The following is a 25,676-nucleotide window of genomic DNA, read 5'->3' on the forward strand; positions in this document are numbered from 1 at the left end:
TGCATCCTTACCAACGTTGCCCGCTCTAAAGAGCAGCCCCCTGCAGCCACGCTACTTTCTCTCAGAAGAAGCGACGTTAGCTAAATGGTGCTCACTATTATCAGCATTTGACAACTCTGTAAAATAATCATGATTGACGTTTTAATGCTGAGCCGTGTCATATTTACATTTATGCATTTGGCAGGCACTTTTATCCAAAGCGACTTACAGTGCACTTATTACAGGGACAATCCCCCTGGAGCAACCTGGAGTTAAGTGCCTTGCTCAAGGACACAATGGTGATGGCTGTGGGGATTGAACCAGCAAACTTCTGATTACCAGTTATGTGCTTTAGCCCACTATGCCACCACCTTCCAACCTTCACATATTTCTGCTGTTCCAGTGACAGGTTGTCTGCTCAGAAGAGGTAGAGCTGTTTATTGCCTCGATTTCCCTAGAACTCTTATATCTGACATCTGCTCCCCCTCTGCAAACACAGCTGAGGATTAAAAGAGCAAAGTTCAGTCAGGGGAAATAACCTGATGGCTCAGTTAAGTGGATGAATTTAGTCAGGGAGGGTTTGTGTGTGTGTGTGTGTGTGTGAGAGTGTCACAGCTCATTGGTTGTGGTGAGCACAGATGTGTCAGATTCAGAAACAATTGTTTGAATGACGTGCTGTTGTAAGACAGATACTTTGTTCATGCTGACTGTGGGTTATGTTAATGTTCACACAGAGACATATGGGTGCGCAACACCTACACATCAACACCCCCTTTACACCTGGCATTAACATGCATTTTTGGTGATCAGATCACATTCGGATAGCACTTGACCACATTAAAAGCCAGGTGTAAATGCACCCAAGAAGCATTGGGCGTTTTAACGGTTAGGGGGTATTTGGTCACTTTATGCATTTTTACTGATCAGACTGCTATCCAGTTGGGTATCTATATTCCATTTACACTCGAGGATCAAAACGCGTATAAATCTTATTTACTATTCCTGTGCTATATGCAAATATAATGGTGTTCACTTTCATGATGATGCTAATGGCGGGCAATGACATTTTGCTGCACTTAATGTGGCTCACAAAAACAGGCAACAGTTGTTCTGTGCCACTTTTTTTCATCATCTTTGGCCTCCCAGACTTCTGTATGCTGACGTAGTTCTGTTTGGGAGGAGTAAAGTTTAAGCATGAGGCCTGAACAACCAGATGCATTTACAATGGCCAAGTAATATCTTTTATGTGTTGAAATTGGCATCCTTATCGAATGTGTCGAATTTACACAGTGTTTTTCATGATCGGATAGCTCTTCTGATATCGAATTGTGACCAAGTATAAATACACAACAATAACACAGTAAATACATTAAGAGTCCACAGCAAAACAAAGACACACAATAAGAGGACTCACAGTGGAGTAATACCATGAACCCAAAAGAGTTAAGCATTTAGCCACGCAAAAAAAAAAATAAAATAATTGTTTTGACTTACACACTGTTCCAGCATGCAGTGAACATGCACAGAAAAAAAGAGACAATGAGATAAAGACAGAGGTAGAGAGATGTAGAGACAGAAAGAGAGTTTTGAGCAAAGGACAGATGACAGGGAGAAGCAAAAAATAAAAGAAAATATGATGTGATTTCAGCATTGGAAATAACACAGACATGATGACATACAAATGAAGGTGTTCTGTAAAATTAGAATACTACATGGCTAAAACACTTGTCTAACAGCCAAAAAACCTTTGCAATCAGTGGCAGATTAGCAAAGTTTTATGATGTGACTACAGAGAAAAGTAGCTAAACACTATCATCATCATATAAAACAAACAACACTTAAAGAAATAGTTCACCCAGAAATGAAAATTCTGACATCATTTACTCACTTGTTTCCATGGAACACAAATGGAGATGTTTGGCAGAATGTTCCCATTGTTCTTTTACATAAAACAAAAGCATACAGTGACCAGGGGCTTTCAATCTACAAAAAAGCACCATAAAAGTGGCCTATATGGCTTGTGTAGTAATTTCCAAGTCTTCTGAAGTCATATGATAGCTTTGTGTGACAGAAATAGATAGTAAATGAATCTCTTGAATCTCTGTAGCGCGGAGGAGGGTGGGGCTGGGCCGGAATGACTCACGCCCGGACCCCAATCAGCCTGATGAGGTGAGCGAGGGATAAAGGTGACCGGAGACGGCAGTTCGAGAGAGAGAGAGAGAACTATGGGCAGCTGCCCTGTATGTGTTTATGTTTGTGTGTTTTAGTTTAAGTTTATTATTAAACAATTATTTATGTTGTCAAGCCGGTTCTCACCACCTCCTTTCCTTATAACCCCTTTACAATCTCATTCACTCATGCGCATATTCTAACTTTGCCTGTCAAGACGGCAAGTGTCGAGCCAGGTTTGACGTCAATAACACCAAAGCTAACCGAACGTGATGGGCTAAGTTTGAATATCAAGAAGTGCGAATGACTGAAGCACTGTCTACTTTCGCTGTATAGGAAAGAGCAGTGTGAACCAGTGTTTCCGTTAGCCGGTAATTACCATTTTTTGAATGTTAAAGCATCCCAATGTCTTCCGTTGCCGTCTTCTGGAAGAGAACATTCTATAAATTTCTACTTTTGTGTTCCACAGATGTCATAGCGGGTTTGGAACGATATGATGTTTAATAAATGATGACAGAATTTAAATTTTTGGGTGAACTATCTCTTTAATTACTGATAAAGGCTTAAGGACTATTAAAGTGAAACTGTGCTTTGGACTTCACAAAAAGAACCCTAGATGAACTACAGTGATGCTTTCAAATTTAACAGAATGTTGTCCGACCACTAGGGGACAATAGTGAGCTGGGTTGGGGTAAGAGCCACCCTACACTTTCTTTCTTTCTCTTCAACTCTTCTTCATCTTCTACTCCTTCTCTCCCTGTGCTGTCTTGGACCTTACCTTCTTTCACAGGAATGGCCGGCTTCTTCTGCCGCAAGCCCAGAAGAATGAAAAAGAGCACCAGGGGGATGAAGATCTCAAATGCAAGTACCCACTGCAGAGATAAAAAAACAAACATACAAAGAGACAGGTTTTGACAACCACTTGGACCACAGTAAGTTGACCACCACATTGGCAGGTGGTTGCATTCACAGTCTTGCATGGTTGATTCCTCGCTGGCCTGTATATCCTATCAAGTATTACCAAGGGGCCAGGGTTTGCCTGGCCGTAACCACACTATCTGGGGGCAAAAAGCATCTTTCTCCATTGATGGCCATTCAAATGTAGCTATGAATTCTGATGGAATAAGCAACATATAAATTGCAAATATTTCATTATATTTTAGTAGTAGTGGAGCACTCTTAAAAACCTGAAAAAGTATTTTTTCCCTGTCTGCTGCCTTTCTTGTGGTGCCATCAGCCAATCAGAGTTGTCAATATGTCTTTTCCGGCTCCACAGTGATTAGACGCATGGCATTTATGGCTCAGGTCATTGGCTCAAAAACTGCAGTGTTCAAAACTGTGCCCATTAGCAAAGATGGTAGCAACCGGCATGCATCAGGCAAGCAGTTGCCATTGAAATATATGGATATGCTAACAGACTTAGCCTCGAGTATCGCACTGTACAGCTAATTGAGTTTAGTGTCAAGGATTGATTCTGTAAATAACAGGCTGACCTATTCAAGACTCTCCTATTTGCTTAACATACAGTATTTGATGGCCAACACACCTGCCAGCGCTTCCAAAGTGGCCATTCCATCAATTACAAAGAGATGTGGAGGAGAAATGAAAGACATTGCATATACACATACAAACAGAGGTGTGCCCACATATACACACTCCACAAGTGGTTGGAGAAAGATGTCAAGTGTTTTCAGGCACCCTGTTTAAAGTTAGGGCTGGGTATCACCAGCAACGGCATGATATGATGCGCATAACAATACAGAGACCACGATACGCATTGAGATACATGTTAATTTTGAACTGAATTTCTCCTGAGCATAATTTATTATAACAGGTTTTTATAGTAGACTGTATAGCAGTTTCAGCCATTTTGCACCATTCAAAAACACAAGATCCATAAAGATAAGAAAAGCAAAATAAATAATTTTGTTAACAAAAAGCAAAATGACTTTTATTGGTAATTTCTTTTTACTGCTTTTAAAGTGTTTTGTGCAATCCTTACCATAGTTTAAAATATTCTGGCTCAAAATCAAACCTTGTTTTTAAAAGTTTGCCACAGGTAAAGATTAAAAACTTGAGACTTAACACAAGTCAAACACAACTTGCATCTACACACTGCTCGAAGTTCAAATAAGTCTAAATGAAGAGTTGTAATAATCATAACTGTAATTAGTACATTTAAATGGAACTCATTAAGCCCATCTTTTAGGCCACTTTCATAAATACACAGGAAGTGTCACAGAATATAGGCAGTGAAAAATATACTGTGCTAAGATAAGTGAAAATACATATTAGCCTTCAATAGCGTTTTCTTAATACAGTATAGTTAGTCTAACTCACCCTGGCAGGTAATATCCACGATGCCTCCACTGCAGATCTTTGCCATTTTCCATACCTTGGTTAAGAGCAGGGTACAAAACTTGTTTTTGTTTTCTTGATGCAGTTTTACCAGCCACTTTGATTTTTACAGCCATCTTTATCTGATAGTGAATTAGACATGGCACTTTTCTTTAATCTGTTCCTCAAAATATAATCAAATGTGTTTCTTCAAGTGCACGTCTTTGTGTCTAAGCAACAACATGTCATGTCAAATGTCACTCTTGCCCTTTCAAAACTGAAATCCATCTCGGAAGATCCAAATCACAAGTGGACAGTGCTAAATACAGGTATGAATGGGGTCCGAAACGTACACATCGGAGGGAAGATGAGCTAAATTACCTGCCACTGTTCAAAAAGTACCCACCTTTTAATTTTAATACCCTGGTTGAGAGTAAAAGCAGCACATATTGCCAGCTTTATCTTAACATATGTACTGGTAGATGGAGGTTCATCATGTTACTCAGTATTTTAGATTAGCAGTATTAGGATATTACATGAATCATGTCTTACGCCCAACTGCCGGGTTTAGGCAAAAAGGCAAAATGCACATATATTATAGATTTTAGTTTTGCCGGTAGTAGCAGGAGTCTTTTCCAATTTTAATGTGTCGATGTTAGCAAGATGAAAACAGAGTTTTTAAACCTGAAAGGAATGTTCCGGGTTCAATACAAGTTAAGCTCAATCGAAAGCATTTGTGGCATAATGTTGATTACCACAAAAATGAATTTTGACTCATTCCTCCTTGTCTTTAAAAAAGCCAAAAATTAAGGTTCTAGAGAGGCACTTCCAATGGAAGTGAATAGGGGTCCAATTTTTTACGTTAAAATACTTTTTCAAAAGTATAACCACAAGACATAAAGGATATACATTTAAACATGATTTTAGTGTGATAAAATCACTTACAAACCTTTTCTGTGTAAACTTATTGCCAATTTTACAACTTCATTACCATGACAATGTAATGTCAACAAACCCTTAAACGACTGGAAAAATGACGATTTAAACAACTTTACAGCTCAAATAATACATGAGTTTTAATAGAATTAATGCAAGTGCTTTTATCAAATTATAAGCTTCACATTTCTGTTTAAACTCTTCAAAAATTAGTCACGTTCACTTTCATTGTCCCCATTTACTTCTATTGTAAGTGCCTCACTGTAACATCGATTTTTGCTTTTTTTAAAGAAAAGGAGAAACGAGTCGAAATACATTTTTGTGGTAATCAACATTATGCCACAAATGCTGTTGATTTAGCTTTTGCAATGAACCTGGAAATATTCTTATAAAACAAATTAGTGTGGACGTGGCCTTGGTTGCATTTTTAACAATTTTACATTAAACATTACAATTTTACATTTTACATTAAAAGGTGCATTCAGTAAGATTTTAGCTGGCTCTTACTCATTCCATCGGTCCCAGTAGTACTTATTGTTTTGGAATCTATACTGACACCCACCGTCCTGGATACTGGAAGTTTGTTTGCTGCCGCTTCACACCAAAGATGTTTGTTTAGCTTCTGCTGTTACTTTTCTGCATTTTCCCCATCTCATACTACACACATGGTTTGCATGTACATTTATGTTTGAGCCTTGGCCAAAAGCACTAAAGTAAACATGTTATTATTGTCATTATTAATAGTAGTATTAATAGTTCACCCAAAAATGAAAGTTCTGTGATAATTTACTCAATTTCATGTGCGTTTAGCGCTAAAAATGTCCAAGTTCTCGCATGAACACGCATGCCACTGTGAACGAGCTACTCTCAAAATGTTTATGAATGCTCAATGGAAGTCAATATTTTCACTGAAAAAGTACTTGAAAATGTACTTAAAAGAAGACATGGAATATGACACACAAGTCACATGGACTACATTTATGATATGTTTGGGTCCTTTTTTAGACTTAGTGAGGAACTATCCACTGCCATTGTATAGAAAAAACGATCCACGATTTTCATTTACACATCTTCTTTTGTGTTCCTCATAAAGTCATTCGGGTTTGGAATTTTCATTTTTGGGTGAACTATTCCTTTAATATTTTTTGGGGGAAAGGACATTAAGCACCAGTCAGAGTAAGTCGAAATGTATTGGCAAAAATGTACCGTGGCATTTGGTCAACAAATACTCTATTATTTCTATTTAACCAAAATGCAAACTCTAAATGAGTTGAAAATATCAGTCTATACTTGATTTATTTGTAAGGATTTCTGAAAAGATCCTCCATACAGCTAGGCTGCAAGGGGTTGTGTGTAAAGAAAAACACATTGAAACTAAGGTATGCAATTCCCTCACATTTTTATATTTTTTTATTAATGACATTGCTATGATCTACTTCTGTGGCTCTACGTCTACAATGAAGTGAAGTGGGAAGTTCAGCATTTGTTGCACAAAGCACTGAAGTCTAATGAAGATAAATGAGAAACAAGTGAGCAAAAGCATGCAATGTGTCAGAGTTTCAAATCACAATACACTTCACTAGGGCTGGGCGATATGACGTTATATATTGTGGACAATATAAAGTGTCAATCCATCAAGATTTTGCTATATCGCAATATGTAAATATCCATGTGCATGTGCTTATCTATCAGAGGGCAGGGCTTCACATGACACTGAGGGAATTGAAGAGAAATGGACAGGGTTTTCTGGCTGATTTAAAACCAAGTTCAGTGTTTTTTTTTGTTGTTGTTTTTTTTACTTTGACTATGTTTGTCAAGTTCCAAATAGAGAAAATTATAAAAAAGGAAGTGGTTTTCATTGATAAAGTATTTAATTCACTGACTGGATAATCCAAAAATAGACATTACAATATGGTTATTTAATATATAAACCTTTTTATTTCAGAAAAAATTTAGGACCCGCTTTATATTAGGTGGCCTTAACTACTACGTACTTAACCATTTGATACAATGTATTTATTATGTACGTACATGTTGTTGCATTGTAAATTTAAAGTACTTTTAATTACATTTGTAGTTACACTGTTAACTTTACCCCTAACCCTAACCCAACCCTTACCCTAAAACCTAACTCTAACCCCTAATCCTAACCCTACCCTTACTCATAAACCTATCCATACAGCAACCTCAGTAGCAGCAAATGTGGGCATTTTGCAGAACAACATGTAGTTACACAGTAAATACATAGTCTTGTATGTATTTAATGTTAGTACATAGTAGTTAAGGCCACCTAATATAAAGTGTGACCAAAATTTTATATATTACGATATATATATATATATCGTTATTGCGATATATAATTATTCATATTGTGATATAAGATTTTGGTTATACAGCCCACCCATATTATTGCAGACCAGATATCACTATATTGAATCACCAGGTCCCTGCTGACTCTCACCCCTTCTGACTAGAAATTCTGATCTCAGATTAGTGTCAAAAAGCAATCTGTCTCTCTGACCACAATGTGTCTTTCACAGTACTACAGAGTCACCACAAAAACACTGACTTCACACCCTTTCTATGTTTGTCCCTCAACTGTGTTTACAAGTGAAAACCGAATATATAGAGGGTTTTCTTTCACTGTTAGACACTCTCCCCATCTCTGTCTCTAAAAGTCACAACAAACAAAAGCTCCTTTTATATGCATCTCACACAATACACAAAGCGCAGCTGACACGCTACACAAAGCTTTGGTTAGAAGACCCTCAGTGTTAAGGACAGGGAAACTGCCAGCAAAAGAGAGCTTGCCTATTTTTATGAAGTCCTTTGGCCAATTGATTTCAAGCCTAAGAAGAGGAAAAGAGAAAGATTTGATTTGAAAACTGAACAGGATACTTTCGGTGAGCATAAAATCTGAATTTGCATGTTGGATGCTGATCGTCTATTGTTTATAAAGCCCCTATGTCTATAAGCATTTCTCCTATCAAGTAGATACTACATAAACACTGACACAGCCTCCATATTTCTGTCTCTCTCTCATATATATATATATATATACACACACACATATACTGTCCATATATATACTGTGTGTGTGTATGTGTGCATATTAATATATATATATATATATATATATATATATATATATATATATATATATACACACACACACACACACACACACTGAATATACTTTTTCTTATAAACCTAATTATGCTATATACTGTACATAAACATTTAAATAATGTCTATAGACTAACATATAGTGATTTTAGAATATTTATCTACTGTATACACACACACTATAAATCATGACCCCAAAGGGAGATTTTGTCAGGTTTTGGCTTATTTTGTACCCCAAACAATACATACAAACACAATCATTAGTGCAATAACATTTCTAGCCAAAAAATACACAACAAATCCATTCACCATTCTACACTAGAACAGTCAGTGTCTTTCAGCTGTCCGCTCTGTTTACTTTATCTGCTGAGACACAAACTCCATTCACCAACATTACATTACATCTCTTTGCCTCTGTCCACAGAGCACAACATCCATCACCAACCAACAGGCAAATAGTGGCAGCTAAAACACTTACCCTCAAATAATAATGCATGCTGAGAGATGAGGTTTTCTGTCAAGTAAATTTGAGATAATAAAATTGCTTTTACTGTGCGAGCGGTGGAGAATGCCTCTTATAAACCTTCCTCTCTTCACCTCTGTATATTTTATCTTCTCTTTTCTCTGCCTGTCTCCCCCCGACAGCTCTTCTGAGTTGACATAATCAGATAAAGCTCACATGCAAGCATCATTTTGTATTCATAATTACATTTCTAACCATTGAATGCAAACAGGCCTCACAGTCACCAGGGACATGAGGCACTGTTTTTTGTTTTGTTTTTTTGCGAATGGTGCTTTTTAAACCAATATATCTTTGTGTGTGATCAGTTAGTTGAGATCACTGTTAATCTCATCAACGAAATTACTGACAAAAATGTCCATTGACCAAAGTTTTTTTTATTTATTTTGTCAATAATAATGAAGACAAGACTACAAAGAAGCACAATGACAATAATTAAAAAATACTGTTATAATCCAGTGATGTAATCCAATAATCCAGTATTGGATTTTTTAATGTCACTGTACGCCCCTGATTGTTATACCTGTACCTGCCTGTGCAAGACTTGGAATTTACACTAAAAACTATGTAAATGCTTAGCTAGACAAATGTGACTGTTCAAAGCCCAATATAAATATGAATTGAACTCAGATGAGTAAAGGTGTATTGATGGCATGATGTGTGTATTGAATTGTGCTTTATCTGAAAGGTGTACTGCAGTTACTTGTTCCTCATTCTACTCTCATGCTCCAGGCTGCTGAGGTTTGAGGAATGGATCAGTGGTCATTCACGCTGGACTGATTACCCAACTCCCCCTCTGTTTATACCCGACAGCTCCAGGCTACAGACTCACATATTTCTCCTGAGACTTACAGGGACACTGCTGTATTACCATCCAAGCTGGACTGTATAGAAATTGTTCCACCCAGGCAGCAAGAGAGGACAAGTGAGTCCAAGAAAATATGCAAGTTTTAAAAAAACGGAATAATTACTGGTAGATTTGCTCAAACTCAATACAGCAGAACTATAAAAACTCTAAAGTTGTAAACCTTTTAACTTCTTGGATGTGTAACTTGTATTTTTAATCAATAACAATGAGCTCTGTACATTCCACCAGCCCTTTTCAAAACCATCATTCAAAATTAGAGAGCTCACAGTGCTGAGTGTCCTCCAGGGCTTTTTCTATTTGGACAGAAAACAGTGCATAAGTACAAAAACACATTTCTCTTACGCTCTCATTATTACATCCATTCCCCACTGAGATGTTGAGGCAAATGTGTGTTTCAAAACCTCAGGCCTACTGTACATTACAGACAACATGGCACATACACCAGAGTTACCAGATCTTTAGACTAGGGTTGTTACCCTCAGTGGACAGACTGATGTTATCACACTGCCTAGCGATACAATTTTACTGTACACAAGCACTCACAAAGAGCAATAAGACAAAATTTAGAGCAGAGCACAACTAGAAAAAAAAAAATTTACTAGAAGAATTTGGTTTTAAGATTTCATTACAGGGTTACCACACTTTTAGGACAATCAATTTCCATGACTTTACACTTTCTAGGTCTGGAAAACACTACTTAAAAATGTTCAGATATATCCATGTTATCCAAAACTGTGGGAACCCTGTTATTAATTTTCAAAAACATTTTCATGCCTGGAGACCACAATTTGAAATTTCCACGATATCTGCAGGATTTCCTTGGCTGTAGGAACCCTGATTAAAAATGGGACTGATGTATTGACTACTTTCTCTTTCAAGGTCGAATCTTCTGACTCGATAATCCTGCTCATCTATCAGATAGCAGTGCTTAAGGTATCACTCTCAAAAGACTCTGTTCTTCTTCTACCGTGATGTTTAGCACCATTCAGAGATCCTATTACTATTACAGGAATGCACAAAGAGAGGGTGGTGCTTCCTCTGTTCATATTGAGCTGATAAAGAGTTTATAATCAGACTCGCTATGAATTAATGAATCTAACCAAAGTGTACCATAATGACTCTTTAAGGTGTGATGAAGTTGAAGAATCAAAATGCATTTTATTGAGGATGTGAAAATAGCAAATAAAAACCATAAACAAAACAAAAGGACTTGACCATGTAGCCAAGGTATTATTAAGAACTCTAAACATGAACTTGACTATGAAACTAACATGCAAAAGACTCCGCTTATGAGAGAATTTAAGCATATCTTCAATACACAACTAAGACCAAAGGCAAATATGAGGGCTATTTACTGTATACACAGGGGTAAGCAATATAACAAGGGTAATTAATGTTAATGTGTGCCAGGTTTTTGGGAGTATGTAATCGCAAGAGTCTTAGGGCCATGAGATCATACGAGGTGGAAAACTTCACCTACAATCAATTAATTATTTTACAGCTTCAAACATGAAAAACAATAAAAACTAACAAATTATCCAACCAGAATTAAATGTTTGTTTAAAAAAAGCAAGATAGAAGCACACATCAAAGTCACATATGTGAAAATGCACTTATATTTTCACTAGCTCTGTCTAGGGCCAAGTTATACTGATGGCAGCATTACAGAAAATGGCTCACCTAATTTAAAAGGTTAATTAACCTTTGTGTTCTTTCTGTGGCTAATTCATCTCAGTGTAATGACTGAAGAGGGAGTCATTATACAGATGAGCCCATTAACTATAAACGGCTTCTGAAAACGGGAGTCAGAAAAGGGGAAGAACGAGATGTCATGATGGACAAAGCCATACACATCTGGGATGGCATGAGGGTGAGTAAATAATGAGAGATTTTACATTTTTGGGTGAACTATTACTTTACTGTACATGCAGATTTCTATTGAGGAATGAGTTAAATTATTTTCTGTGTTAATCTGGTGGTAAAAAATAGAGCTAAAGTTGTATTTCTCCCAGAATTTTCCTTTAAAATCACATATACTTACATACACACATCTCTACACAGTGTGAGAGAAGGAAATAGACAGAGACTGAATGATATACTAAAGAATTAGATAGCCATTCATGAGTCCAAAGGGCATTCAGTCTTTTATACTAGTCCAAGTGTAAGGTTGAAAAAGGGCACATTTTCTAGAAAGGGGAAAATGGAACCCAGCTGTGCCAGTTCCTTTAAGGGAGAGTGTGATAAGGGGTGAACGACTGCATGTCAATCCTGCCATGAATTATGCACGGCCGAGAAAAGGTGAATACACTGCAATGCTTACCTGAGCTCACGGCCTGGAGCCGGAGAATGACACAGCAGCTCTACAGCAACCCTTATCAACCTGAATGAGAATCAACCTCATAACCTAAATACAGTACAGTCATTTACTGGAAAAGATGCACACTCACCACTCGGCGTGCTTTGTTTATACAGTAGCAGTAACCAAGAAAGCGGATGAAAGCAAACAAGAAGTATATAACCAAGTACTGATTGTAAAGGTATAACTGGCAGAAATAAGATCACATAAAAGACAAGGAAGGAAGTAAGGAAGAGTAGATAGATAGATAGAGCATGGTTGCTAGGATGTTCCATCTGGTTGCTAGGGCGTGGCTAGGTACTTGGTATGGTGTTACAGAAATGCTGCTGGCCTGAGTAAATAGAACCTACTTCCACGTCTTTATGACATTCTGCTACTGATATATGACTGTTGCTCTATGGTTGTTAGGGTGTTCCCTCTGGTTACTAGAGCGTGGCAAGACAGTTGGTTGGGTGTTACGAAATGGCTGCCAGCATGGGTCAAAAGAACCCACATCCACGTTTCTATGAAATTCTGCTGCTTAAATATAACTGTTTCTTAAATATAACTGTTACTGCATGGTTGCTAGAGTGTTCCATCTGGTTACTATGGTGTGGCTAGGCTATGGAAAGGCTGCCGGCCCAAGTCAATAGAACCCACTTCCACATCTCCATGACAATGTGCTGCTGACATATGAGTGTTGGTATACAGTTGTTAGGGTGGTCCACCTGGTTGCTAGGCAGATACCAGGGTGATAATAACAGGGCTCCTTGCTAGCCTGAGTGAAATGAGCCAACCCAGAAGTCTCTACAATGTTCTGGTGCAGAGATATGTGTTTTGCTATTCGTTGCTAGGGTGACCCCATCTGGTTACTAGGCAGTTGCTACGGTGATACTAACAAGGCTCCTTGCTAGCCTGAGTCAAATGAGCCAACCTGGAAGTCTCTACAATGTTCTGGTGTAGAGATATATGTTTTGCTACTTGGTTGTTAGGGTGAGCTCATTTGGTTGTTAGGCAGTTTCCAGGGTGATACTAACAAGGCTGCTTGCTGGCTTGAGTCATACGAGCCAACAATGAAGTCTCTATGATATTCTGATCCGGAGATATCCATCTAAGCCAATTTGAATGGAAGTCAATGGGTTTTGGTTGCTAGGGTGCACTTAACGGTTGCTGTGGCTAAGCATTTTCCAGCATGATATTTAAAGGTTCCTTGCTGGTCTGAGTCAAATAAGCCAAGGTTGAAGTCTCTACGATGTTGTAGTGCAGAGATATGTGTTTTGTTATATGGTTGCTAGGGTAAGTCCGTCTGGTTGCTAGGCAGTTGCCAGGGTGATAATAAAAAGGCTGCTTGCTGGACTGAGTGTAATGAGCCAAACCTGAAGTCTCTATGACATTCTGATCAGGAGATATCCATCAAAGCCATTTTGAATGGCAGTCAGTGGGTTTTGGTTGCTAGGGTACACTATGCAGTTGCTAGGGTGTTAAAGTGATGGATTGAAAGGAAGAATAAAAAGAGTGGAGTGATGGAAAGATAGAAAAGAAAGTGGTGGGGTGATAGATAGAAAGTATGAGTGGTGGAGAGATTGGATGTAGCTTGAATGCTCTAAAGGATTTATTACAGGAAAAAGTTTTCATACCTTGAATGGAAGTCAAAGGGAAATGAAGCCTGTTCGGAAGTCCGCTATGGGAATACAGTAATTCCGATCAGTTAAAAAAGATATAGCAACCCGAGTCAGAACAGTCTGAAGTTATGTCCCGAGTTTGGTGGTTGTACATAGCTTGAAAGTTCTAGGAGGAGTAGCGTTAAGAAACTTTGGGTCTCAGAAGAACAATAATACGTTTAAATAGTAGATCAGTAAAGAGAAAGAGAGCAACGAGGACGACGACTAAGGGTATTTTCAAATCTGTACAACAGTTTGCTTGATTTGTTCCGAAACAGGGGCAAAAATTGTTACAATGCTGAATTTTCTCCTTGGTTCAGTTCACTTTCACAAGGTAACATTTTAAAAAGGACCAAAATTGTATTAATAAAAGTCACATGTGAGCAACAGCAGCATATAGGGTCAGAGATATACAGGTTAAAACCATGTAGGCTAGTAGTATAAGTTTATCAAACACCAGAAAAAATCCACTATTAAGTTTCCAGAACTTTTCAAAAAAGGAAGAAAAAAAAAAAAAAAAAATAGAGAGAGCTCCAGCTGGACTATGGCAGTCAGAAGAGAGAAAGTTTTCTGACACTCCCTCAAAAGATGTAAAAAAAAAAAAAAAAATAAAAACTCTTTTTTTTTTTTTATTAATTCCAAGGTAATATAACAGAACATATAATGTTATAAATGTACAAAAATTCATTAAAAAATTTAAACGTAAAAAAGTGTGTTTGATTTACGCTGCTAAATAAGGTGGAAATGCGTCATCACAGTCTGTAAAAAGGGTCCACAGGCAAAGAATTTGAGAAAAAGAAAGTAGTAAGGGCACTTATAAACTTTAAAAAGCCCTGACAGAGCATTTGACGGATTGGATTACGTAACATTTATTTTGAGTCAAAAATGTGGCAAGATGAGGCAAGAATGAATTGGATTTCTGGAACCATGCTTGACCCCCATTTTCTGAAATTCTCAATGGTACATTAATGCCTTTGTTAGAGTGTGTTGCAGCAAAAGCTTACATTTTCGCAATTTTAGTAGTAAGAAGGAGCATTACTTTCGCAATCCCTTGCCTCTAAGGGGACTCCTTTATGAAAAAGAGAGAATTAATTTGTGTAAATTGTTCATAAATCTGATCTTCACAAATTGTTGCATTGATTTGAATGCTTTGCGAACAATTTACACAGACAGAATTCGTTCTGCTCATTTGTCATGAATAAGATTCACACTGAAAAAAGGGAAAGCAGCTCTATTCAAAATATTAAATAAGTAAACTTGAAATCAACTGAATACATTCATGTTTGAGATGAGAACATGATTATATTGCATAAAGTCCAAATTGATATTCAAAACAGTCATCAAAAAGGGATGATCACATTGCTATGAAATGTTCAAATGGATTCAGACTCGTAATGGATGGTGTTCACTCAACCTGATCTTGACAACTTGCTCAATTAATATATTTAAAATGAGCTAATTCAACACAATTCTTTAACATATGGTCTCAACTAAATACCATTGTGTACAATCCATGTTCACCAGCATGCTTTGCATGGGACTGGATTGGGAGAGAACACTTTAAAATTAAGTGTTATTTTAATGTATTTCTACGTGAAATGAAACAAGTAGGAGCCTTGTTAGTGTTTAATGTTCTGTTATGTTGGGATTTAGAAGAGTTTCTGTCATGTTGAATTTTTTTGGAGGTTACCATTGCGGAGAAGAGTGGAGCTACCCATTAGGTCGTGGTTGTGTATGTCGCTGTTCAGCAAAAATCAGTGTGTATTGCTTTTTTCATGAAGCAAATATTGAGGGATTATCAGTATAATAACTGATTGGAGATCTGAAAACTCTCAGCAGCACCATGCTTGTTACGGAGTTCAAATATATATACAGTTGTGCTCAAAAGTTTGCATACCCTGGCAGAAATTGTGAAATTTTGGCATTGATTTTGAAAATATGACTGATCTTTTATTTAAGGATAGTGATCATATGAAGCCATTTGTTTTCACATAGTTTTCTGGCTCCTTTTTAAATCATAATGATAACAGAAAGCACCCAAATGGCCCTGATCAAAAGTTTACATACCCTTGAATGTTTGGCCTTGTTACAGACACACAAGGTGACACACACCTTGGCAATTAAATTGGCAATTAAAGGTTAATTTTTAAATTGCAATTAGTGTTTGTATAAATAGTCAATGAGTTTGTTAGCTCTCACGTGGATGCACTGAGCAGGCTAGATGCTGAGCCATGGGGAGCAGAAAAGAACTGTCAAAAGACCTGCATAACAAGGTAATGGAACTTTATAAAGATGGAAAAGGATATAAAAAGATATCCAAAGCCTTGAAAATGCCAGTCAGTACTGTTCAATCACTTATTAAGAAGTGGAAAATTCAGGGATCTCTTGATACCAAGCCAAGGTCAAGTTGACCATGAAAGATTTCAGCCACAACTGCCAGAAGAATTGTTTGGGATACAAAGAAAAACCCACAGGTAATCTCAGGAGAAATACAGGCTGCTCTGGAAAAAGACGGTGTGGTTGTTTCAAGGAGCACTTGAAACATATTTGCGTATTGGAATGAGAAACGAGAAGAGCGTTCTCTCATTTCCCTCATGTTCCCTCTTGACTATGTCGTTTGCTTGCTTCTTCACTTCCGTTTTTCTTCTCGTGCACTGGTTCGCTAAGCTGAACAGCCAATCAGAATGATCCAACTCTCCGACGAGCTCCGCCGGCGATTCAAAATGCTCAATCGGCCGGATAAAATCTGACGGGTACTGACTTCAGCCGACGGTGCGGAACACACCGCAAAAACTAGCCCGTCAGATGCTCACTGATGGCCCAACATTGGCTGATGGCTGACCGTGGCTTGGTGTGTCAGGGCCTTAAGAGATAAAGAAGTTGCTTGCAAAAAAATTATTTAAACAAAAATGCATGGCCAAGTTTGAACAACTGTCAATGGAGAAACATGTTTTATGCCCGCATAAGGGTCTAACTATGGCATCTACCAGCAGGAGCTAACTGCAAAATCTAACCAGCCAAACAATGACCCTCTTGTTTTAAAACCTCAGAAAAACAGGCCTTTCAGCTCCACCTAACAAATAATCATGGCTCATTTCTGTAGCCCTGAATAATACTGTGTGTTGTGTTTCACAAATAATCATCCCACTGTAAGCACCTACATATGTATTGGAGTAACCCACTATAAGTAGCTATATTTCTAACTTGAACATGACAGTTCTCCAGGAACAAGCTCATTTTTTTCAACATGTAGCGGTGTAGCATAATCAAGTTACATTTCTGCTATTATGTTACATTCTATTGTGCATTAATCTGAGGCAATAATCAAACACAATCTCCCAGAATGTCCTCACTCTTACTGTAAAAGTGTTGGAAAGTCCCAATCATTTTTGCATTTCAGTCTCTTCTAACTGTTGATTTTAATGGAAAAAAAGAATAACCAATTAATTTGAGAAGCCAGCTTAAAAGTGCCCAAAAACCTCTCTGAAACCAACCAGCTAAAAAGACTGAGTGACCAGCTAATACCAGCTAACCAGCATATATAGACAGTTTTTTTTTTTTCATCAGGATATTAGGGGCTCTCTATCTTTCACGTCCTCATTCTTTTCGGTCACACTTTATCTGTATGATTCTCAGTTCCTCTCTTTTCTCCAATTCAAGCTTTCATTTCTGTTTAAGGCATGCAGAAACATACAGGAACAAAAATCTGCCCAGTCTCTCCCACATGGCATTCTTGAGATTGCAAACAGTCTCTCACTGTCCCTAATCACATCCCTCTATTTCTTCATCCTTCACTGCGACTGATGGACACAGATAATCCCGCTATCAAGCAGAACTGAAGACCATCTCAGTCAGAATTAGATTCTCTTGAAGGACAGAGGAGATTCTCCTCAAACTCCCTTTATTCTAGTCAATGAAGCAGAGGCCTTTTTATGCTAACAGCTCCATGCTCCATTAAGCATAGGCCGAACTGTAATATTGAGTGCAATCATACCATCTCTCCTCCCAGAATTTATTCACAATGAGAAAATGATTTGCGGCGTGAGAGCAATTGCCAATAATCTTATTTCCAGCTAAAGGTCAAAAGCAAAGTGAAGAAAGAATATTAACAATCCTTCCCTGAAAGCTCTTGTCAGCTCACACATTTTAAAAGGGGTCATAGATATTACGATTCCTAAACTCAACAAGAACTAGCGATAATATGTGGGATAGTTTGCCAAACCTTGTGTAAGCAGGGCTGAAGAAAGTACTCCCCGCTATGGCTGATTTCTAGGGGTGTAAAAATGCATTGATGTAAAAAAGAAGTTCTGATGCATCGACTGCGGAATTTAATAATCGATTGTCAATTACTATATTAATAACCAATGTGATACAGATACCGTCTTAGATTACATGAGCCTGTGAGATTGAAGGGAAAAGAGTAAGTTCAGAAAGTTCATGCTGCCAAGTTCACTCCCTGCAACCCTATAGGATAAGTAGGTAAATGGATGGATGGATGCTTCCAAGTTCAGCTTCCTGTGTCATCATTCATTGCTGTTTGCGTCCACCTGACAAAAGTTAGTTAATTGTTGTTGCTTTCCTTTCCAATTACGATATATTATTACTTTATATCTCAACAAAATGTGTAATTTCTCCATAAAATAGTTGAACCACAAATAGAACACAGCCTAAATAAATGTGAATGAGCTAAATAATTAACACGTTCACTCACTCTCTTTATAGTGAATGCCACATAGTGCACTATATAGGGAAAAGGGAGCAATTTCAGATTGTTCTGAAGGGAACGAACCAGTTAAAAGTTAAATGCCGGTAGATTAAAGTAACAGTACCTCTAATTGGTCAATGATATGTGGCAGCCACGAATAGATAAAACATTCTTGTACGTGTGCTTGACAAGAGGAACCGCCTTCGTTCTGCTGCCTCTCCCATTGAAAATGAATAGGGAACTTGCAGATACCGCATGGAATCGCCTTTATATGCTAATAATATACAGGGTTGGGGAGTAACGGAATACATGTAACAGGATTACGTATTTATAATACAAAATATAAGTAACTGTATTCCACTAGTTACAAATTAAATCATTTGTAATTAGAATACAGTTACATTCAAAAAGTATTTTGATTACTGAAGAGATTACTTTGCATTTTATTGTCATTTGTTTCATTTAATATTTAGTCCTTTCAGATGGAAAACATTTATACATATAAACGATGCGATCCAAAGTGCATTTGAACAGCGGTGAAGCACTTTCTAAAGATGTGTTACATTCATACGAGCAGACAGAGAAGAAAGTCTGAAGTAAGTTTGGAGCAGAAGAAATAGAAATAAACCTTGTGTAAATTGTCAGCTTTATGCTAAGACAAAATGCTATTTCTAGCCATTTTACATGCACATGTTATCAGGCATATCAGTTATATTTTTTTATCAAGAAAATTCACATTGGATCATAATTTCTTTTTTTTTTAGCAAGACCTTTGATATTAGGGCAAAAATCGTGTTCTTGATAATAACTTTTGTATTGTTTTCTTGTAAAAATATCTAAAAATCCTTAAAACAAGATCAATTTGATTTATCTTGTTTTAGAAACAACACTGCATAAGATATTTAGGTTTTTCAGAGAGTGTATTTTTAACATGTGTATTTTGTCTTACTGTACTGACAGAGTTTTTATAGTCAAAACAAGTGAAAAAAAATCTACCAGTGCTGAAGAAGTAATCCAAAGTATTTAGAATACATTACTGACCTTGAGTAATCTAATGAAATACGTTACAAATTACATTTTACAGCATGTATTCTGAAATCTGTAGTGGAATACATTTCAAAAGTAACCCTCACAACCCTGATAATAAATAATTCTATGAACCCGCTTGATAATTTCTTTTTATGCATATTTTTGAAAATAATTATGAATTGTTCTAAAATAATCGAATCGAAGGTAAAGAATCATAATCAAATCGTTGTCAGCGCAAATATTTACACCCCTACTGATTTTAAATGTGAAGGGCCCATTGCAAAGGTAAAAAAACAGAATGTTTAATTCTAAGGGGCTGTTCACCCTGAATGTGTTTTTGTGTGCGTCTGCATTGTTTTTCTTTGTCAACATGCACTAGGAAGACAGGAGCGCCACATTTTTTGATGCTGTGCCAAGTTTAAAAGAACTTAAAACACCTGCATTTGTTCTATTTGTTGCTCTGTGTCTAGCTTTTAAAACGTAAGAATGTGTTTGAACGGGCCCCAACGCATCCCCCCACCCCCATTCGTCCCATTCTGTTTGTGAATCAATCCATGATTGACACTTCTCTTTTGTACAAACAAACTAATCTCTCAATGAGATGACAAAGCATCTATCCCAAAAATTAACAGTCCTCCATGTAACATTTCTCTCTCTCTTTTCCTCTTGGTCCTTCCTCCCTAATTATCTTGCTCCTTTCCAATCGTTGTGTACGCTTTACTTTGTGTTGGTCTTGATTAAAGGGAAACTCTCTAAGTGCTGGGCTGTGAAAGGGGAACATCTTGGCACATAAACACCCTCTGCAGAGAAAAGCACAGAAAAAGAGAGATACTTAAGGGGCCAGTGGAGTCCCTTACAAAAAATCTAAACTAGCCACAAACTTGCAGCAAATTTGCCGCTCATTATTTTCACATGCAAATGAGCATTTGATTTGCCACAAAGTTTTCCAGAAGTATGCAGCACTTCACCGGTAGTGGTGAACCTTCAGCAAACCGTAAATTTGCCACAAAGCTCATTTGCATGTGAAAATTATCAGTGGCGAATTTGCAGAAAGTTTGCTGCAAATTTCCCATGAACTCTCGATTTTCGTAAGGGAGTGCGAGTAAGCTAGTAATATCATGAGTCATTAGCTCACTTTTTGACATGTGTCTTTTGATGGGTGATAACTGTGAAGGATAACACTTCTGGCAACACCTTAACACTCTCATATTTATGGGATCTGTGAGAGTTTGTGATGATTTATGATATTCATAAAAACACACAAAAGCATAACAGAGAACAATATATTGGCTAGACAGAATAATCAGCCGTTATTTGGCCCCTTTAAAATTATCGGCAGCCATACACAGAATCTGCGGCCGCAGAACTCCTCAGAAAGCTCTGCAGATTTCTGTAGAATTTAAATACCGGTCAGTCAAAAAGATTTATAAAGTTCTGTTTTGGCTAATTTCATTATGCTTTCAGTAGAGATGCACCGATACTACTATTTGTATCGGGACGATACTGGGTGGTAAATACTCGTACTTTATATCATCATTTCATATTTCCGAGTACATTAATATAATGACGTGGTTGTACATGTGTGCAAAGTGCTTCTAAGACCAGTTTGAAAACATGAAATATTTTAATGTGTTTAAACTATTTAAATCTAGAGCATCAGTTTTTTTTTTTTTTATCCATCTTTACCTGATAAATGTGGATTCTCTCACATACAAGCACCTCTCTCTCTCTCTCTCTCTCTCTCCCTCCCTTCCTTCCGTGTGTGTGGTGCGAGAGCTCCCATTCCCAAGCGCTTGCCAGTCATCCAGGATTTTTTTAACAGATAATTCCAAATGTCATTTTGACAGATTAAAGATAGCAAGAAAGTTAAGAAAGAAATTGTTTGAAACTAATGTGTGAGTTTTAATTTCATCTGCTTTCTCTCTCTCCGCACATTTGTTTTTTGAGGGAGAAAAATAAAAGAAAAAAAAGGGCGATATGATCAGACTCACGTCAGGGATCTTCTATTATATAGATAACAACAATCGCAGTTCTATCGTAGAAGAGAGCGTAACGCTAGTAACAGTAAACTAGTGTGTTACGACAGCAAGTCACCGTTTACGGATACCATACAAATTAATGGGGAGAGCTGTAAACTGACACCTACATGTCATAAAATCTTCCGTGACTTCTCTTAAAGGGTTAGTTCACCCAAAAATGAAAATTATCCCATAATTTAAAGCCATCCTAGGTGAATATGACTTTCTTATTTCAGCCAAACACAATCGGAGTTATATTAAAAAATATCCTGGCTCTTCCAAGCTTTATAATGGGGGTGAATGGTACCTTAGATTTTGAAGCCCGAAAAAGCACATCCATCCATCATAAAAGTAATCCATACGGCTCCAGGGGGTTAATAAAGGCCTTCTGAAGCGAAGCGATGCGTTTTTGTAAGAAAATATCCTTATTTATAACTTTATAAACTATAATCACTGGCTTCCGGTAACGGCCGTTCATCATTAACTCCCATTATAAAGCTTGGAAGAGCCAGGATATTTTTAAACTCCGATTGTGTTTGGCTGAAAGAAGAAAGTCATATACACCTAGACGGCTTGAGGGTGAGTAAATTATGGGATAATTTTCATTTTGGGGTGAACTAACCCTTTCACAAATTTTATTATCAATTAAAACTCATAGTTTACACCAATTAATTTTAACTCATAGTTTACACCAAACAGATTATTTAGTGTAAATCATGTTTACGATTTGCAGACAGGCGGTCAATTCCTTAAGTGATGAACTGTTTCCTCACAAAAAGCAGTTCATTCAACATCGTGAGGCATCTTCTCCATAGACATCCATTCAAAAAGAACGGCCTCGCCTCCTCGCCAGTGTACGCCCATAGAAAATCTATGGAACCACCGCATTACGTTATTCTATGCTAACCTTGAAGGCTCACCTTTCAGAAGGGCTCTGCTCATGCCAGACGGTCATTGTTGCCATAAACAATATGAAGCTGGAAAAAGTGATGGGAGTTACTGTCTATCACTTTACTTCAGCCCAAAAACAACAAAGTATAAAGCAATCGAACAGACTTCGAACTCAGTCAGGCTCAACGCAACAAACCGAGAACAATCAATCAATACTAAAGCTGCACTGTCCTCACGGTGAATGTACAGAACAATATGGATAAAATAACAACGATAAAGCATGAATAACGTGTATGTGTTAGCTGGGATACTTTTAAAGGTAAGGTACACCCTATTAAATCAGTCTTGAATTGTCATTCTTAATGACTGAAAATGCTAATATTGGCAATATTAAGATATCAAATGCATATAGAATGGCAATGGTATCAATACTCTGTATCGGCCGATACCCAAAATTAGGTACTTGTATCGGCTTTCAAAAATTGGTATCGGTGCACCTCTAGCTTTCAGCTGCCAACAAAGCGGCAATACTATCAGCTCCATTTAACATATTCTGCCATGTTTAAATCCATTCTGAACACTTCATTGAAAAAGCGTACTACTAATTAGTTTAAGTTTCTTTCTAAAACACTCACAGAAAAGCTTTTGTTTTTCCGCTCAAAGAATTGAAAATAATGTCTATATTTCCTACTTGTTCAGTGACTCGTTAGGGGGTGCACACCCTTCAGCTGTCACAAAACACAAACAGATGTACATATTAATGTAATTAATACTTTAAATGTATTCTACATATAAAATAATATTTAAAAAATACAGTGTAACCCAAGTAAATTAACTTAATTGAAAGTCAGTAACTATGATCTGATTCCAAGGGTTTGAAATGTAATGCACTACACTACTTTTTGCACAAAAAAGTAATTAGATTACAATAATCAATAACTTAGTATTTACATTACACCCAACACTACCCACTTGTAAAAATAACCAAAAGAGGTGAGAAGCTCTATGCATGAGACATCAATTTGATTGTTCAAGTCTGTGAAGTAAAATGAAGTCTTTCTTTAGAGCGCAACAAGTGCCCGCCCACTTTTTCAGGTTCCAGATGTATTTTCCCCATTAATTTCTTCCATAGACTTTTTATAAAATCCTTCATAAGAGTTTTAAGACATAAACCAAACCAACCAGCTCCAAGGTGAATCACATCACAAACTTAGTTTTGAGGCAAAAAAAGTATTTGAAAAGACAAAGGTACAAGGCTGTGTGCTTACTGTCTTTCATGAGGGCACAAACAATGGGAATATATAAAACTATTGTTTTTAGGTTGTTGATTATAAATATAGAAACAATATATTTTAAGTTTATTGCAAAATATTCCAATATGTACACTGGTGGCCAAAAGTTTGGAATAATGTACAGATTTTGCTCTTATGGAAAGAAATTGGTACTTTTATTCACCAAAGTGGCATTCAACTGATCACAATGTCTAGTCAGGTCATTAATAACACAAAACATTACTATTACAATTTGTGCAGCAGAAAAACATTTGCAGAACTTCTTAAACTACTTCAAAGAGTTTATCAAAAAATCCTCTACGTGCAGCAATGACAGCTTTGCAGATTCATGGCATTCTAGCTGTCAGTTTGTCCAGATACTCAGGTGACATTTCACCCCACGCGTCCTGTAGCACTTGCCATAGATGTGGCTGTCTTGTCGGGCATTCTCACGCACCTTACAGTCTAGCTGATCCCACAAAATCTCAATGGGGTTAAGATCCATAACACTCTTTTCCAATTATCTGTTGCCCAATGTCTGTTTCTTTGCCCACTCTAACCTTTTCTTTTTCTGTTTCAAAAGTGGCTTTTTCTTTGCAATTCTTCCCATAAGGCCTGCACCCCTGAGTCTTCTCTTTACTGTTGTACATGAAACTGGTGTTGAGTGGGTAGAATTAAATGAAGCTGTCAGCTGAGGACATGTGAGGCGTCTATTTCTCAAAATAGAAACACTGATGTACTTATCCTCTTGTTTAGTTGAACATCTGGCCTTGCACATCTCTTTCTGTCCTTGTTAGAGCCAGTTGTCCTTTGTCTTTGAAGACAAATTTCAAGCATCGTATAGCTTTCATTCCTCAAAACAATTGACTGACAAGTTTCTAGAGAAAGCCGTTTCTTTTTTTTGCCATTTCTGACCTAATATTGACCTTAAGACATGCCAGTCTATTGCATACTGTGGCAACTCAAAAATAAAAACACAAAGACAATGTTAAACTTCAATTAACAAACCAAATACCTTTCAGCAGTGTTTGATATAATGGCAAGTAATTTTCTAGTACCAAATTAGCAATTTAGCATGATTACTCAAGGATAAGGTGTTGAAGTGATGGTTGCTGGGAACGGGGCCTGTCAAGAGTCGGATGACGCCATGCGAAGGGCAGACTAATGAGAGACAGCTCTGCGCACTTTGCTAATTTTTTTTAATTATTTACATGATATAATCCGGTGAAATTCGATACACCCAGTTACACATTTACTGTTTGAGGTAAACATGGCAAAGAAGTCAAATTCCTCGGGCTCTGGAGACATTAAAAGACATTTACGGGTTCAAGATAAAAGCCCAGACAGGCCTGTGGACCGGGGACTCGATTTGGATGGCGCGGCGGGAGAAGGAATCCAGCGTCAACTGTCCAACATGTCAGTGATGTTGACGAAGGTACTTGCGGACTTGGAGGATCTCGCTGTAATACGTAGATCGATTACGACGATGGAAAAAATATTATCTGAGCTAGTCACAAGAGTGACAGAAAAACTAATCGATAACGTAAGAAATATGATATAGTGTTGACATGATATAGAAACGTAAGAAATATGATATATTGTTTCTTCAAGAAACACATCTTTCCCCACAGGAAACTGAAAAATTTGGGAAGATATGGGGTGGACATGTTTTCTTTAGTGTTGGCTCAAGTAAGAGCAAGGGAGTCATTATATTGGTAAATAAACTTTTACAATTCAAATTTCTCAAACTGTTTAATGATAAATTAAGAAGAGTCATTATTGTTTTAGCAGGAATTCAGGGGCAAAGTCTGATTTTGGCTTATATTTACGC

At 37.3% G+C, this 25,676-nt stretch overlaps 1 protein-coding gene across 3 annotated transcripts in view; it reads right to left on the reverse strand.

Moving 5' to 3' along the window:
• The window catches only part of abca2 (ATP-binding cassette, sub-family A (ABC1), member 2), an 83,498-nt gene that overhangs the window by 37,131 nt on the left and 20,691 nt on the right, over window positions 1-25,676 (reverse strand). For all 3 annotated transcript variants that reach the window (XM_051664768.1, XM_051664766.1, XM_051664772.1), the window contains exon 2: window positions 2,927-3,020. In XM_051664768.1, the coding sequence (XP_051520728.1) occupies window positions 2,927-3,020 (94 nt within the window). The remainder of the gene's footprint in view (window positions 1-2,926; window positions 3,021-25,676) is intronic.

The sequence above is a fragment of the Myxocyprinus asiaticus genome, chromosome 3 (assembly GCF_019703515.2).
Source record: "Myxocyprinus asiaticus isolate MX2 ecotype Aquarium Trade chromosome 3, UBuf_Myxa_2, whole genome shotgun sequence".
Classification (NCBI taxonomy): domain Eukaryota; kingdom Metazoa; phylum Chordata; class Actinopteri; order Cypriniformes; family Catostomidae; genus Myxocyprinus; species Myxocyprinus asiaticus.